At 33.8% G+C, this 14,463-nt stretch overlaps 1 protein-coding gene and 1 long non-coding RNA gene across 4 annotated transcripts in view; one reads left to right on the top strand and one right to left on the bottom strand.

Moving 5' to 3' along the window:
* Positions 1–14,463, bottom strand: part of LOC119622954 (uncharacterized) — a 119,282-nt gene that overhangs the window by 63,341 nt on the left and 41,478 nt on the right. Inside the window, 7 exon segments of the mRNA XM_073018942.1 lie at positions 823–913; positions 2,394–2,455; positions 4,400–4,472; positions 4,571–4,599; positions 6,783–6,873; positions 9,510–9,571; positions 11,469–11,559. Coding sequence (XP_072875043.1) covers positions 823–913; positions 2,394–2,455; positions 4,400–4,472; positions 4,571–4,599; positions 6,783–6,873; positions 9,510–9,571; positions 11,469–11,559 — 499 coding nt within the window.
* LOC140712387 (uncharacterized) overlaps positions 1–14,463 on the top strand; it is a 58,526-nt gene that overhangs the window by 14,686 nt on the left and 29,377 nt on the right. The gene's annotated exons all lie outside the window — the stretch shown is intronic.

Here is a 14,463-nt window from a genome sequence, read left to right on the forward strand (position 1 = left end):
AAAATCAGGGCCCACACAAGACTTGAGGAGCTCTCAAACCCATGAGACAGAAAATGAATTTATATCAAAAATAACTCAGAGCAAGGTCCAAGGACCACCATCATCAGCATCACCTGAGAACTTACTAAAAATGCAGAATTCCAAGTCGGCTGAATCACAGTGTGAATTGTTAACAAGGTTCTCAGCTGATTTTCTATGAAAACTTCTGGTCTATATGGAGTGCATATGATAAATTATATACATGTGTGGCCGTGCATATATGCTTACTCTCACCTATTGCAAATAGAACACAGCTCTCCATGGTCAGGTGCTTCCATCCCTAATGGCTTCCCACCAGTGAGAAAGATAGGAAAAATCAGAATACCTTTGCTGTAATTCTGTGGTATATTTTGATACGAGAAGGTCACTTTTTATTCTTCCCAAATTTCTAACCATACCCCATCTTTTTGTAAAGAATCATTTCATCATCCTCCATTATATAAACCTGCTTCTTGTTCCTTCATGTACTCTCTGTACGCTCTACTTTCTCAGTCTTCATTTCCTCTTTTACTACTTTCTTCTTTCTTTTTTTCTCATTTTCCTCAGGTCTTGGAATATTTTGAATTCAAACTAGTAATTCAGCTCCGTTTCAGCACTCTCAATATAGTCTGTTGCTAACACCTGATAAGACGTATAACTTATCTCCATTCAACTTTCACTTCTCTTTTTTTCTGTGCTTTGCATTTAGGAGGTAATTTTCTTTGGCTATTAGAGGATATCCTTCCTCATCAGTTTAGAGAAATATTTGGTCAAATGACTTTTTCAATAAAAAATGGTTCTTACCTTCTAATTTTCCACTTAGCGTATGGAGTTCTTTTTGAGGTGTAGCCTTGGGTAAACACACATCCTTCTGTGAAACAGTCTCACAGTCACTCTGTTAAAAGTAATATCAATAAATAATTTAAATGGAAAAATCCTAATAATGAAGAGTATCAAAATTCCTTATTAAAATCTTTTTTAAAAACACAATTTCCTACTTTACAACCAATTTGACGAAAGAGCAGACACATAGAGAATCAAAACATTTTGACAGAAATCCTCATTTAACTCTCTCTACGTCAAGCTTATCTTTACATTCATGCAGCCATTAACTTGGTTACTGAGCAGTAGAAAGAAATCACATTCATGAAAAAATTCACTCTTGCATATTTCAAAAAGTATCTCTCTTAAAAATATCTAACTTACGTTGTAGTCCTCATCAAAACTAAATATGACTTTTCAAACAAAATACAACACACTTGCTACTTGCCATTATACATTTAAAATATTAAACATTTAAAATATTAAACATTTGAAGGCCAGATTTAACATTTAAAATATTCATAATTATAGAATTATTTAGTGTTAAAAATGATGCATGTCATGAAGAGAACTTTTAGAGTCCGTCATATAATATATGCACAGAATGTTGAAAAGCTGCTTTATTTTGGTAAACAGGGGCCTAAATTCAGCAACATGTTTTTGACATATCTATGCTGACAAAAAAAGTGCCTGAATAGAATATAAATGCAGTAAGGAAAAAATTATGTTATGTTTAAATGAAAGAAACAAATATTAGAGTTTTTTTGTCTAATGACAAATCAGATAAAATCTACCTGTCTGTTGACTTCCACCCTTTGCTGTTACCACCAGGCAGCAGCTGCTTGTTTGTAAGAGGTCAGATACTTTCTATGTCTTTCCACAGCTGTGACCTTAAAATACATCACTATTATTTGACGCTCACGCTGCTGCAGCTTGACTGCCACAAAGGGACTCAAGGAGTTCTATTTGTGAAAATAATTTATATTTTTTAAAAGACTAGTCAACCAATACTCTTGTTATTATAGTCACACCAGGTTTCCTATTCCTCAGACTTGTCTTTTTCTTGAAATGTTCCTCAGCTCTATACTGAACAATAAAGATATGTCAATATGTTAAAGTCCCAGCCATTAACTTTTCAGGTCCCAGCTTTTACAATACTGCAGTTTAAACTGTCTATGAATCCAATTAGAACTTTTGTACATCTAGATAAATCACAGAATCATATATTTGCCCATAACTGGACTCAGTATAATTCTTCCGCTTTTAGACAAACGTACTTCAGATCCCATGTGAATTGCTAGTGACTTCTAAGCCTTATTTTTTATACTATACCACACTAGCTTCTTAAATTAATCCTACAAATTAGCAGAATTTCACTATAAAGTAGTAACCTACTTAGCACATAGATTCTCTATGAAGCGTATTCTGAAAAATACCAAAAATAATTTGGGGATGACATATGCAGAAGTGAGAAAATAAAGTCTAAGCCTCTGATTTTGTGTTTTCATATCATACAATACTAATATTAAGAAAACACTGATAATACATAGTACCTCTAGATCCCAAGAATTTTCTTCATTGTCCTTTTGTTTGGATTCTGATGGGATCATCTGATCTATAAAAGGTTAATCATAGATACATCCATGAGAACATTTCTCTATTATAAATTTTCAAAACATATACAAATCTGCTTTCATTCATGAATCTGTGGTTTTTCCTCTGTAGCCCGTATATTCTTTGTGTTGATTACAATCACTTCTTCTATAGTCAATCCATTAGAATTGAAATCTAAAAAGTCTGAAAATTAACATTCTATCATTCATTAGAATGCAGAAAAATAGAAATCTGACTAAATTGTATGAATTATTTCTTCACAAAGCAATCATAACCTCTTCTCCTGTGAAACACAGTATGTCCTATATTTGCTGTTCCTTCAGAAAACTTTACCTATCATCTCTCAATTCTTTGTAAATTTTTATTTTGTAGTATTACTTAGTTTGATTGACACAGCAATCTCAAGCAATCTTAAGTAATCTAACGTTCCCACATGTCTCAGGATAAAATGAAGGCCCACACAAGACTTGCAGAGCTCTCAGGCCCATGAGACAGAAAATGAATTTATACCAAAAACAACGCCCAGTTTTCTTTATCAACAAAAAGTACATATTACAACTATTTGAATCAGGTTAAAGAAAAAAGCAAACATGAACAACTAAAACTTAAAAGACCGTTTCATCATTAAGGGTTCGTTTATCATTTGACATCCATCAACTGTATACCCAGTTTTAAAAAGCAAATTTAACTTGTGATCAGCATCCCCAAAGTTCACATTTCATGCAGAGGGTCCAAGAAACTCAAATCATACTTTGGTAAGCCACCATTTTCACTTATTTTTAGAAGTGTACCCTGGATACTTTCAGAGATCTAACATGTTGCAACACCATAGCTCTAATAATCTGTGGGTCACAGGTCAAATTGTTAGTGGAATGTATGATTCCAAAAAGAAATACTTTAAATATTGTAGTTTTAATTTCTAATAACTAAAAAATCAGCAGATAAAACTAACTTAAAGACTCTGAAATCTGCATGCTTTCATTTTTATTTATTATTAATCAGCATCAAAATTGTGCAATTAACTATGGTGTAGTCATACAATGGAATTTCATAAACAACCTAATATTTAAAAAGACACTTAACTGTGCTCTTTATGGATGTCTCTAAAAATTATAATGCAGATAAAAAAAGAATTGCTGAATATTAAAATATTACACTGTACAACCATGTATGCTTTAGAAGTTGAAAAATATTTTACATATTAAATATGAACTTGCACACATGTTGTAAAATGTTTAAACATGCATAAGAATAGTTTTTAAAATAGTTTAGAATATTGGTTACTTCTAGGCAATAAACGGTAGTACTATACAAAGACTCTAAAGCCAAAGGCTTCAGAATCACAGTTTCATGAAAAAGAGTGTGTTTATCAAATATTCACAAATAAATGACTAATTACTATCCTCATCTTTACAAGGGAAAGGTACCACACACATAAACAGACACACACAGGCACACATGCAGACACATACACACAAACACACAGAGTTCGCTAATCCGAGTTACCGATTTTCTTAGGATTCTCAAAGTGACAACACCGGAAATGAGGTAATTAATGTTAAAAAACAAGTGTTATATTAATAAAAGATGCAATCCCCGAAGTAAACCGTGGAATTTGAATCAAGCTTCAAAGAACTAAACAAAAATTAGACTTTCAAAATTCACCTCCTTGAATCTTTAAGAAATACAAAGTTCAAAATAGAAAACATTACAGTTTCGGGATACCAAAGTGGAAACACTTGAGAATAAGGCTACATGTTTTTTTAAAATATTGTAAATTACTGTTCTTGTAAGATTGGGTTTTCAAACACAAATACCAGTATTGGCATTATCTAGATCAAATTTTTTTCAGCAAAGTTGAAAAAAATACAGCGTTGGGGATAGAAAGACTATTATCAAAATGTCCAATATTGAAATATTCGTCTTTACATAAGTTGAAATTTACCTGCTGTCAAAAGTTGTTCCTTCTTGCATTCGAAGGCTTCATTTGGAAAAGAGTTTTGTATTTCAGTGGCAGGCTAAATGGGTTTGGAAGAACAATGATTAATCAAGAATGGATACTTCACAAAATACATAGTTAAGAAGTCATTCAAAATGAAATTATAAAACTAAATACCTTGAAGGCAGATGACTTCTCAGGAGGCTCTAAAAAGCGAAAGACATTTATCATCAATCATAAGTAAATATGACAAAGCCAACCACAAATGAACACAGTGAGAGTATCTAACTGAGTCTTCTTGGTCATCTTTGAGAATGAATACTTTAGATTTGGGAAGTTTTCTTTTGGTTTATTTAGGACACACACATGACAAGAACACACTGAAGAAAATATAAATATAGGTTTCACAGATCATGCAGTTAAGACTTCAAAAGCAAGATTGTGTTTCACATGTAAAAAGAATTGATATGAGAAAATAAATGTCAAAGCTGAACATGGAATGCCATACCAGGTACTTAACGAAACACACTAGAATCATTTATATTATTCTATTCATCATGTTCTGTAATACGGGCCTATCTTTGGAAAGGTACATAGTTATGATGAGAGTTCAGTTGAATGTAGAATTGACATCTCATCTGTGAAGTGTTATGAATTGATCAGCTTGGATATACACTTAGGTCATAATACTAAATATAAATATTCATTGTTTTCCATAACCATATGGTGTAATCATATGCCTATATTTCTGTATCCTCTATTTTATCCATCTGAATGCTTCTTGATCCACTCATGCAAGATGTATAAAACTCATCATGGAAATAATTTATAAGCTTTCAATATTCACATATTTATATAAAAATTAATTGCAATAGATGTATTAAACACAAATAACGTTTTATATTGTTAAGTCACCACAATATTTATTTTAAAAAGCAATCTTATTATTCAAATATAAATTCAGTAATTTTTAGTTCCTATAATTCATCTGATTTGGTGTATCATTAGTCTATAATAAATTTTTGTGGAATGGTAATTCAACACACTTTCTTAAAAATAAAGTCAATGTTCTTAGTTTCAAATATATCTCATTTGAATAGCTAACATCAACAAAATATATATTTGTCATGCCTGATTGTAACAGAGAAACCTAATGAGTCACTGTGGTTCTCCCAATTCTAGTAGGCCTCCTGCTTCTGGTAGTCTCTGGAGTGCCCACAAACTACTTTCGGGAGTGCAAATAATCTAAATGCATCTGAAGAGAGTTCACTCAACTGTCCTTCTCAGAGGACAAAACCTGCCTACCTTCTTTCTTGTTTGTCCCCTGTTATCTGTCTAGAATGCCTCTATTAAAAAAATAAAATAAAAATAAAAAATAAACAAAACCCTCTAACTCTGTAGAATTCTTTCCATCCAACACTGTTTCAAATTTCTTTTTCCATCACTTCCTTTCTCCTTGTTTAGTGAGAGTATCTTAAATTTACAGTTTCTGCTTTTTTATCTTTTTCTTCTTCTTCTCTGGCTAAAAGCATACTCAGAAACAAAAGGAATATAATGCTTTCTCTTGACCCTGTTATGTCTTGACCGTTTATTCAGTTGCTCTTCTTCCACATTTTCCCCATAAATGGCCTCTCCCCTTGCTTTTGAGAGCGAGCTCCAGGTACCACTGGTATCAGCATCGCCTGAGAACTTACTAATAGAAACTCAATTGTGCTGAATGATACTGTGTATTAATAAGGTATTCAGCTGATTTTCTAATGTTTCATAACTTTTAGTCTATACTGAGTATATATGACAAATTATATAGATGCACACCTATGCATATTTGTTAATACTCACCTATTGCAAATAAAACACAATTCTGCATGCTCAGATAATTCCATCCCTAATGCCTTCCCAGTAGTGAGAAAGACAGGAAAAGTGAGAAAACTTTAACTATAATTTTCTGACAAGTTTTGGGACTGGAAGATCATTTTATATTCTTACCATCTTTCTACGCATTGTCTATCTTTTCTAAATATATATATATATTTTCCCATCTCCATTTAATAAACCTGCTTCTTCTTCCTTCATGAACTCCCTATACTCTCTCTGTCTTCCTTAGTCTTCATTCCCTTTTTTACTCCTTTTCTCTTACTTATTTCCTGACTCTCCTCATGTCTTAGAGTATTTTGGATTCAAATAATTTGTTTTTTTTTTTTTTTTGTACTCTCTATATATCCTGTTGCCAACTTATACAAGGAATAAAATGTAACTTACCATTTTATTCCTCTCTTTTCAATGTTATGTATTTAGTGGGTAATTTTATTTGGCTATTAGAGTATATCAGTCTTCATGTATTTAGACAAACATATGGTTAAAAGACTTTTCAAATAAAAATGGTTCTTACCTTCTACTTCTCTATTTATATGCTTCGTTACACTTTGATAAATAGACTCAGGTGTACACACTTGAATCTTTGTAGAACTCTCAAAGAGACTCTGTTAAAAGTAGTATCAATAGATAATTTCAATTTTAAAATCAAAAGAGGCATAAAATTTCCTAATTAAAATATTTTTAAACTCAATTTCTGGCTTCAAAGGCAATTTGATTTAAGGATAGGCACATATTGAAAATCACAACATTTTGATAGAAAACCTCACATATGCTATCTAGATCAAAACTTACCTGTTATCTTCATGCAGCTATTGACTCAGTTACTGAGCATGAAAAAATAAATAATATTGACAAAAATATACACTTATCTGCATATTTCAAGAAGCAACTCACTTAAAAATATCTTACTTTATCTTCCTCACGAAAAATCAAGAAGGCACATCAAACAAAATATAATACACTTGCTACCTGCCATAACACAATTTGGAATTCAATCAGGCTGGTGGGAAAAATATTAGAGATAGTTATAGAGATAGACACAAAGCTGCTTGGAAGACTGAGAAGTCTGCATAATTTTGGTAATAGATATGGGTGAAGGCAACTTGATCTTCACCTTTAGTTAAACAAATTAAAGTAGTCATAAAGGAAGGCAGAGTAGTTTACCTAGCTAGCTAATTTACTCATATAATCTTAAGACTAACCTTTGATGTACCACAGGTGCTTAAGGGCTTTTTACTCGGGAAGTCCACAATGTCAATTACCCTCTAATGGTGTTGACTCAAGCTTTTGTTAATTAATCTTACTGAATAATTGTGAGTCTGACTAGCTGATCAGGGCCATAGTGGCAACTGTTTACAGAACTCAGCAGGGAGTCTGTAAGCCACTTGGACACCCTCAGCTGGACTGACAGAGCAGAATATCTGTGTGTCAATGTACTTTATTCATCTGTCGCCGGGTCAGAGGTCTGCAAGGGACAGACTCCCTGCAGCTGGTGTTCCCTGGAAAGGAGGGCTGCCGCACATACATACTGCATTAAACATCGAAAATATTCATGATTATAGAATTATTTAGTGTTAAAAATGATGCATGGCATGAAGAGAATGTTAAGAATAAGTCATATAAAGTATACTCAGAACATTGTAGAAGCTGCTTTATTTAGGTAAACAGGGGCTTAAAATAATCAAAATGTTTTTGATAAAATGCTGACAGAAAAAGTACTTGAATAAAATGAAAAAGTACTAAGGAAAACTTACGTTATGTTTAAATGAAAGCAGACAAGTATTAGAAAGTCTTTTTTTTTTTTTTTTTTTTTTGGTCTATGGACATATTAGATAAAGTCGACTTGTCTACTGACATCTCATTTCTGTTACCACTGTGCAGCAGGTGCTTGGATCTAAGAGGTCAGTCACTTCCTGTGTCTTTCCACAGTTGTGACCTTGGACTACATCATTATTATTTGGTACTTATGTTGCTATAAGCATGGCTACCACAGATGGACTCAAAGAGTTCTATTTGTAAAAATAATTTCTACTTTTTAAAACACTACTCAAACAAATTGTTGTTATTACAGTCCCACTGGTTTCCTATTCTTTATGCATTATTTTCTCCTAAAATGTTCCTTCAGATCTCTACTGGACAATACACATATGTCAATTATTTCAAGTCCAAAGCATTATCTTTTCATGTTTCAAGTTGTACAAAACCGCAGCTTAAACTATTTTTCTATTAATCTAATTAGAACTTTTTTACATCTAGATATACCACCAAATCATATATTTGCCCAAAGGTGGATTCAGAGTAATTCTTTAGTTTTCAGCCAAACTTTGCCTCGAACTCATGTGAATTACTGGTGAATTCTAAGCTTTATTTTTTATACTATACTAAACTCGTGTCTAAAACTAATTCTGAAAATTAGTAGAATTTCACTATCAAGCAGTAATCTACTTAGCACATAGATTTTTTTTTTTTTTTTTTTTTTTTTTTTTTTTTTTTTTTTTGAGAAGGAGTCTCGCTCTGTCGCCCAGGCTGGAGTGCAGTGGCGCAATCTCGGCTCACTGCAAGCTCCGCCTCCCGGGTTCACGCCATTCTCCTGCCTCAGCCTCCGGAGTAGCTGGGACTACAGGCGCCCGCCACCTCGCCCGGCTAGTTTTTTGTATTTTTTTAGTAGAGACGGGGTTTCACTGTGTTAGCCAGGATGGTCTTGATCTCCTGACCTCGTGATCCGCCCGTCTCGGCCTCCCAAAGTGCTGGGATTACAGGCTTGAGCCACCGCGCCCAGCCAGCACATAGATTTTTTTTAAGTATTTTTTTTTTTTTGGAGACAGAGTCTCACTCTGTCACCCAGGCTGGAGTGTGATGGTACAATCTCAACTCACTGCAACCTCCTCCTCCCGGGTTCAAGTAATTCTCCTGCCTCAGCTTCCCAAGTAGCTGGGATTACAGGTATGTGCCACCGTGTCCAACTAATTTTGTATTTTTAGTAGAGACAGGATTTCACCATATTTACCAGGCTAGTCTCAAACTCCCAAACTCAGGTGATCCTCCCACCTTGGGCCTCCCAAAGTGCTGGCATTACAGGCATGAATTACAGTGCCCAGCCAAGTGTGTTTCTAGAAATATCAGAATTTCTTCTGAGCATATGCAGTGGTAAGAAAACCAAGTCAAAGCCTCTGATTTTGTATTTTCACATCACTCAATATTAACATTTTTAGAGAATAATAACATCAATAATATACAATACCCCAGAATCCCAAGCATTTTCTTTATCTTCCTCTTGTTTGGATTCTGTTGGGAACCTCTGATCTATAAAAGGTTAATCACAGACACATTCATGAGAACATTTCTTATTATAAATTTTTAAAATATATACAAATCTATTTTCATTCATGAATCTGTGGACTTTCTTCTGTAGCCTGTATATTCTATCGGTGGATAATAACCACCACTTCTATAGTCAATTGGTTAGAACTGCTTAAAAATCTAAAAATTAACTTCATATTCATTAAAATGCAAAAGAAAAATAAAAGTTTGACTAATTTGTATTAATTATTTCTTCACAAAAGAAGTCATATTCTCTTCTCCCATGAAACCCACTATGTCAGATATTTGCTGTTCACTCAGATAATTTTAATTACCTATCATCTGTCATTTCTAAGTTTTTATTTTTTATTATTACTTAGTTTGATTAAGCAATCTTTATTACATGGTTCTTCAAAAAAGATTATTTATCAATAAGTAAGATTCTTCAAGATACTAACTTTTTGATATTAGCAAAATATACATCCAATCCTTTGAAATTTCAGTAGGCCATGACAATATATTTGATGTGAATGTGTTTTAGATAAATAAGCTTAAAGAACTTGTACTGCATATAAATTAAAAGCTACTTTAATTACAATGAGATAGTATTTCCTCAATGCAACAAGATCTTCAGAATCAACTTGTGACTCCTTGGAGAAACATTAGAAACTTATAGGAAAAATGAGTGCTGTAAGTAACCTAAATTTCCAACATTTCATAGAATTAAATCAAGGTCCATGCAAGGTCCAAGGAGTACTGAGAGCCATGAGGCAGAAAACGAATATATAACAGAAATATTCTAAATGCATCTGAAGTTAATTCACTCACATTTCCTTTTCAGAAACTCTAAAGTTGCCTGGCTATCTTCTTTCTTGCCCCGTTTCTGCCTCACAATCCCTCTTCCTTAGCCAAAATAATGTCCACATCTGTGGTCTTCATTTTTCCCATTCAACATCTTTTAAAATCAATTTTCCCAACACTTTCTTTCTCTTTGATTAGGAATAGTATCTGACACCTGTAATTATTATTTCTTTACCTCTTTTTCCCCTCTGACCAGAAACAGATGCAGAAATAAAAGCAATATAATGCTTTCCCTTGACCCTGTTATGTCTTGACCTTCTATCCAACTGCCCTTCTTCCAGATTTTTCCAAAGGAAAGGCTGTTCCCTTGCTACTTAAGAGTGAGGTTGAAGGATCACCAGTATCAGCATCACTTGAGAACTTATTTAAAAATGCCAGAATCCCATGCCTGCTGAATCATAGCGTGCATTGTTAACAAGGTATTCAGCTGATTTTCTACAGTTTGAAAACTTCTGATCTATACCGAGTCTATATGACAAATTATATACATGCATGGCTGTGCAAATATGCTTATATTCACCTATTGCAGATAAAACACGACTCTCCATGGTCACGTGCTTCCATCCCTAATGCTTCCCCACCAGTGAGAAAGACAGGAGAGACAACATTTTGCTATAATTCCCTGGCAAATTTTGGTAATGAAAGGTCACTTTATATTCTTCAAATCTTTCTAACCATGACCTATCTTTTTCTAAAGAATTATTTTATTTTACCATCTGCCATTATATAAGCCTGCTTCTTGTTGCCTCATGTACTCCATGTATTCTCTGTCTTCCTCTGTCTTCATTTCCTCTTTTACTCCTTTGCTCAGGTCTTACAGTATATTGAATTTAAACTAATAATTCCACTCTTTTTTTTGGCACTGTCAATATAATCTGTTGCTAACACCTGAGAAGACATATAAGTTTCACTCCTTTTGTTCTTGTATGCTATGCATTTAAAAAATAATTTTCTTTGGCTGTCAGAGTATATCAGTCCTCATGCATTTAGACAAACATTTGGCCAAATGGTGTTTTAAATTTAAAAAAATTGTTCTTACCTTCTATTTTGTGATTTATTGTTTCGACATCATTTTGATATATAGCACCAGGTAAACACATATAATTCTGTCCAGCACTCTTAGAGATAATCTGTTAAAGGTAATATCAATAAATAATTTGTTTATTTCATTTTTTTGTTTTTTTGAGATGAAGTCTTGCAGCGTGGCTCTTTGGTGTGATCTTGGCCTACTGCCACCTCTGTCTGCCAGGTTCAAGCAATTCTCCTGCCTCAGCCTCCCAAGTAACTGGGACTATAGGCATGAGCCACCACGCCTGGCTAACTTGTTCTATTTTTAGGATAGACAGGGTTTCACCATGTTGGCCAGGCTGGTCTTGAACTCCTGATCTCAAGTGATCCGCCCGCCTCATCCTCCCAAAGCAGTGGGATTACGGCGTGAGCCACGTTAATAAATATTTTTAATTTTAAAATAATAAAAATGACAAGCATCAATACTTTTATTTAAAATCTTTTTTATGGACTGGGCACAATGGCTCACACCTGTAATCACAGCACTTTGGGAGGCCAAGTCGGGTGGATCACGAGGTCAAGAGATCGAGACCATATTGGCCAATTGGGTGAAACCCCATCTCTACTAAAAATACAAAAATTAGCTGGCCATGGTGGCAGGTGCCTATAATCCCAGCTACTCAGGAGGCTGAGGCAGGAGAATTGCTGGAACCCAGGAGGTAGAGGCTGCAGTGAGCTGAGATCAGGCATTGCACTCTAGCCTGGTGACAGAGCGAGACTCCATCTCAAAAAAAAAAAAAAGAAAAAAAAAATTTCTTAAAATATGTATATTTTTTTACTTCAAAGGCAATTAGATTTAAAGCTGTTCACATATTGAACACCAAAACATTTCAAGAGGAAACCTCAAATGTGCTCTGTATATCAAACTTATCTTTTATCTTCATGTCGCTATTGACTAGGTTACTGAGCATGGAAAATAAAACATATTCAGAAAAAATTCACTCGTGTACAAAAGGAATTAAATTCAAAGTATCTGCCTTACTCTGTAGTCCTCACCAAAAATAATAGGGCATTTCAAACAGAACACAATATGATTAAACACTTGACATATGCATAATTATAGAATTTTTGTTAAAAACTATGCAGGGCATGAAGAGAATTTTCAGAGTATGTCATACAGAGTAGGAATAGAACTCTGTAGAAATTGTTTCATTTAGGAAAACAAGGGCTTAAGATAATAAGAATAATTTTTACAAGTTTTTTGCTGATAAAGAACTGCTTGAATAAAAGGAAAGATTCAGAAGGAAAACTTTTATTTATGTTACTTTTAAATGAAAGCAAACAGTCATTAGATAAAGTATGTGATTGATTAAGACACAACTTCAGAAAAGTAGAGCAAGCCTTCATAAAAAGAGATAAACAAAAACATGTATTCGTGAAACGTGTAACATGTGCCAGACACATATTTGCAGATTTTTCTTCACTTTAGAATAATGAGGATGATGATGATGTTGGTGGTTACCCCACTTTCTACTTCCTAGTCATTCTAGGTTAAGAACAAAATGATGAACAAATACGGTCCACTGTTCTCTCTGTTTAGAATGTCTTCCTCCCAGACTTTCATATGGCCTCATCTTTGAGATGGAGATTAAATGGCAGTCTCAGAAAGATCTACTCTGACCACAGAATTCCACTGCCACTCCCACACCCATGCTAATTATAAAGTTCTTCAATTTTCTCTAACCAAACATTCTCTGTTTTGTTTTTAAGAAAAAGTTATAGTGACTTATACGTTTTTTCTATTTGTTATTCTCTTCCTACTACCACAGCATAATCCCTCATCTTGGATATTCAGAGTCTCATTGCCTAACACAGTTAGTGCTCAGAAAGAAATTACTCCAGGTCAAAACATTGAAAATCTCATCAGGAAAGTCTAACTTTCCAAACTGCTATATTTCTATGGAAAATCTGCAGTTGTAGCCTGCTGAAAGTTACCATCCCCTTACCCAAAATTAGAAATCCACATGCCTGTTCCTACTCCCCGTTCTTGTGCTAACAATACTGCTCTCACATAAATGCCACTTTGATCATTTCATCTTACATTCGTATACAGACTTTCCAGTTTACAAAATCTTTTCACATTTGTTACAACATTATTTCATCACATGTACCTAAGAGGTAGATATGAGCACTATTTTTATTAACAAGCTTACTGGTATTTGATTAGGTTAAATGATTTTTTCCAAGTTCCCACAGATAGTAAGTGACAGAACCAAAATACAGACTTATTTTTTGACATCCACTCATTGTTGTTACCACTACGCAGCTGCTGCTTCTAAGTGGTAAGGCCATTCCTATCTCTTTCACATCCACAGCTGTGACCTTGGAATACATCATTATTATTTGATACTTATGTGGCTGCAAACATGGCTGCCACAAAGGGACTCAAAGATTTCTATTTGTGAAAAGAATGCCTGCTTATTAAAATACTACTCAACCAAATTGTTGTTATTACAGTTTTACAGGTGTCCTATTTCTCATGTTTATCCAATTCCTGAAATGTTCTTTCAGATATATACTGGATAATCAAAATATACCAATACTTTCAAGTCCCAGGCATGATCTTTTCAAGTTCCAAGTTGAGCAAGACTAAGACTACAGTTTAAACTCTTTCTCCCTGAATCCAGTTAGAGCTTTTGTATATCTAGATATACATAGAATCATACATTTGCCCATAAATGAACGCAGAGAAATTTTTTAGTTTTTAGAAAAATTTAACTTCAGAACTCGAATAGATTCCTGGTGCCTTCTAAGCCTTATTTTCTTTTGCACTATTCTACACTGGCTTCAAAATTAATACTGCAAATCAGCAGAATTGCACTATGTAACTGTTATCCACTTGGCACATGATTAAAAAGTACGTTCTGATAAATGCCAGAAAATAATTTCATATAGACACATGCAGAGGTGAGAAAATAAAGTCAAATCATCTTTCTATGTTTTAAGATTACTCATTACTTAAATTT

The sequence above is a fragment of the Chlorocebus sabaeus genome, chromosome 9 (assembly GCF_047675955.1).
Source record: "Chlorocebus sabaeus isolate Y175 chromosome 9, mChlSab1.0.hap1, whole genome shotgun sequence".
NCBI classification, from domain to species: Eukaryota; Metazoa; Chordata; class Mammalia; order Primates; family Cercopithecidae; genus Chlorocebus; species Chlorocebus sabaeus.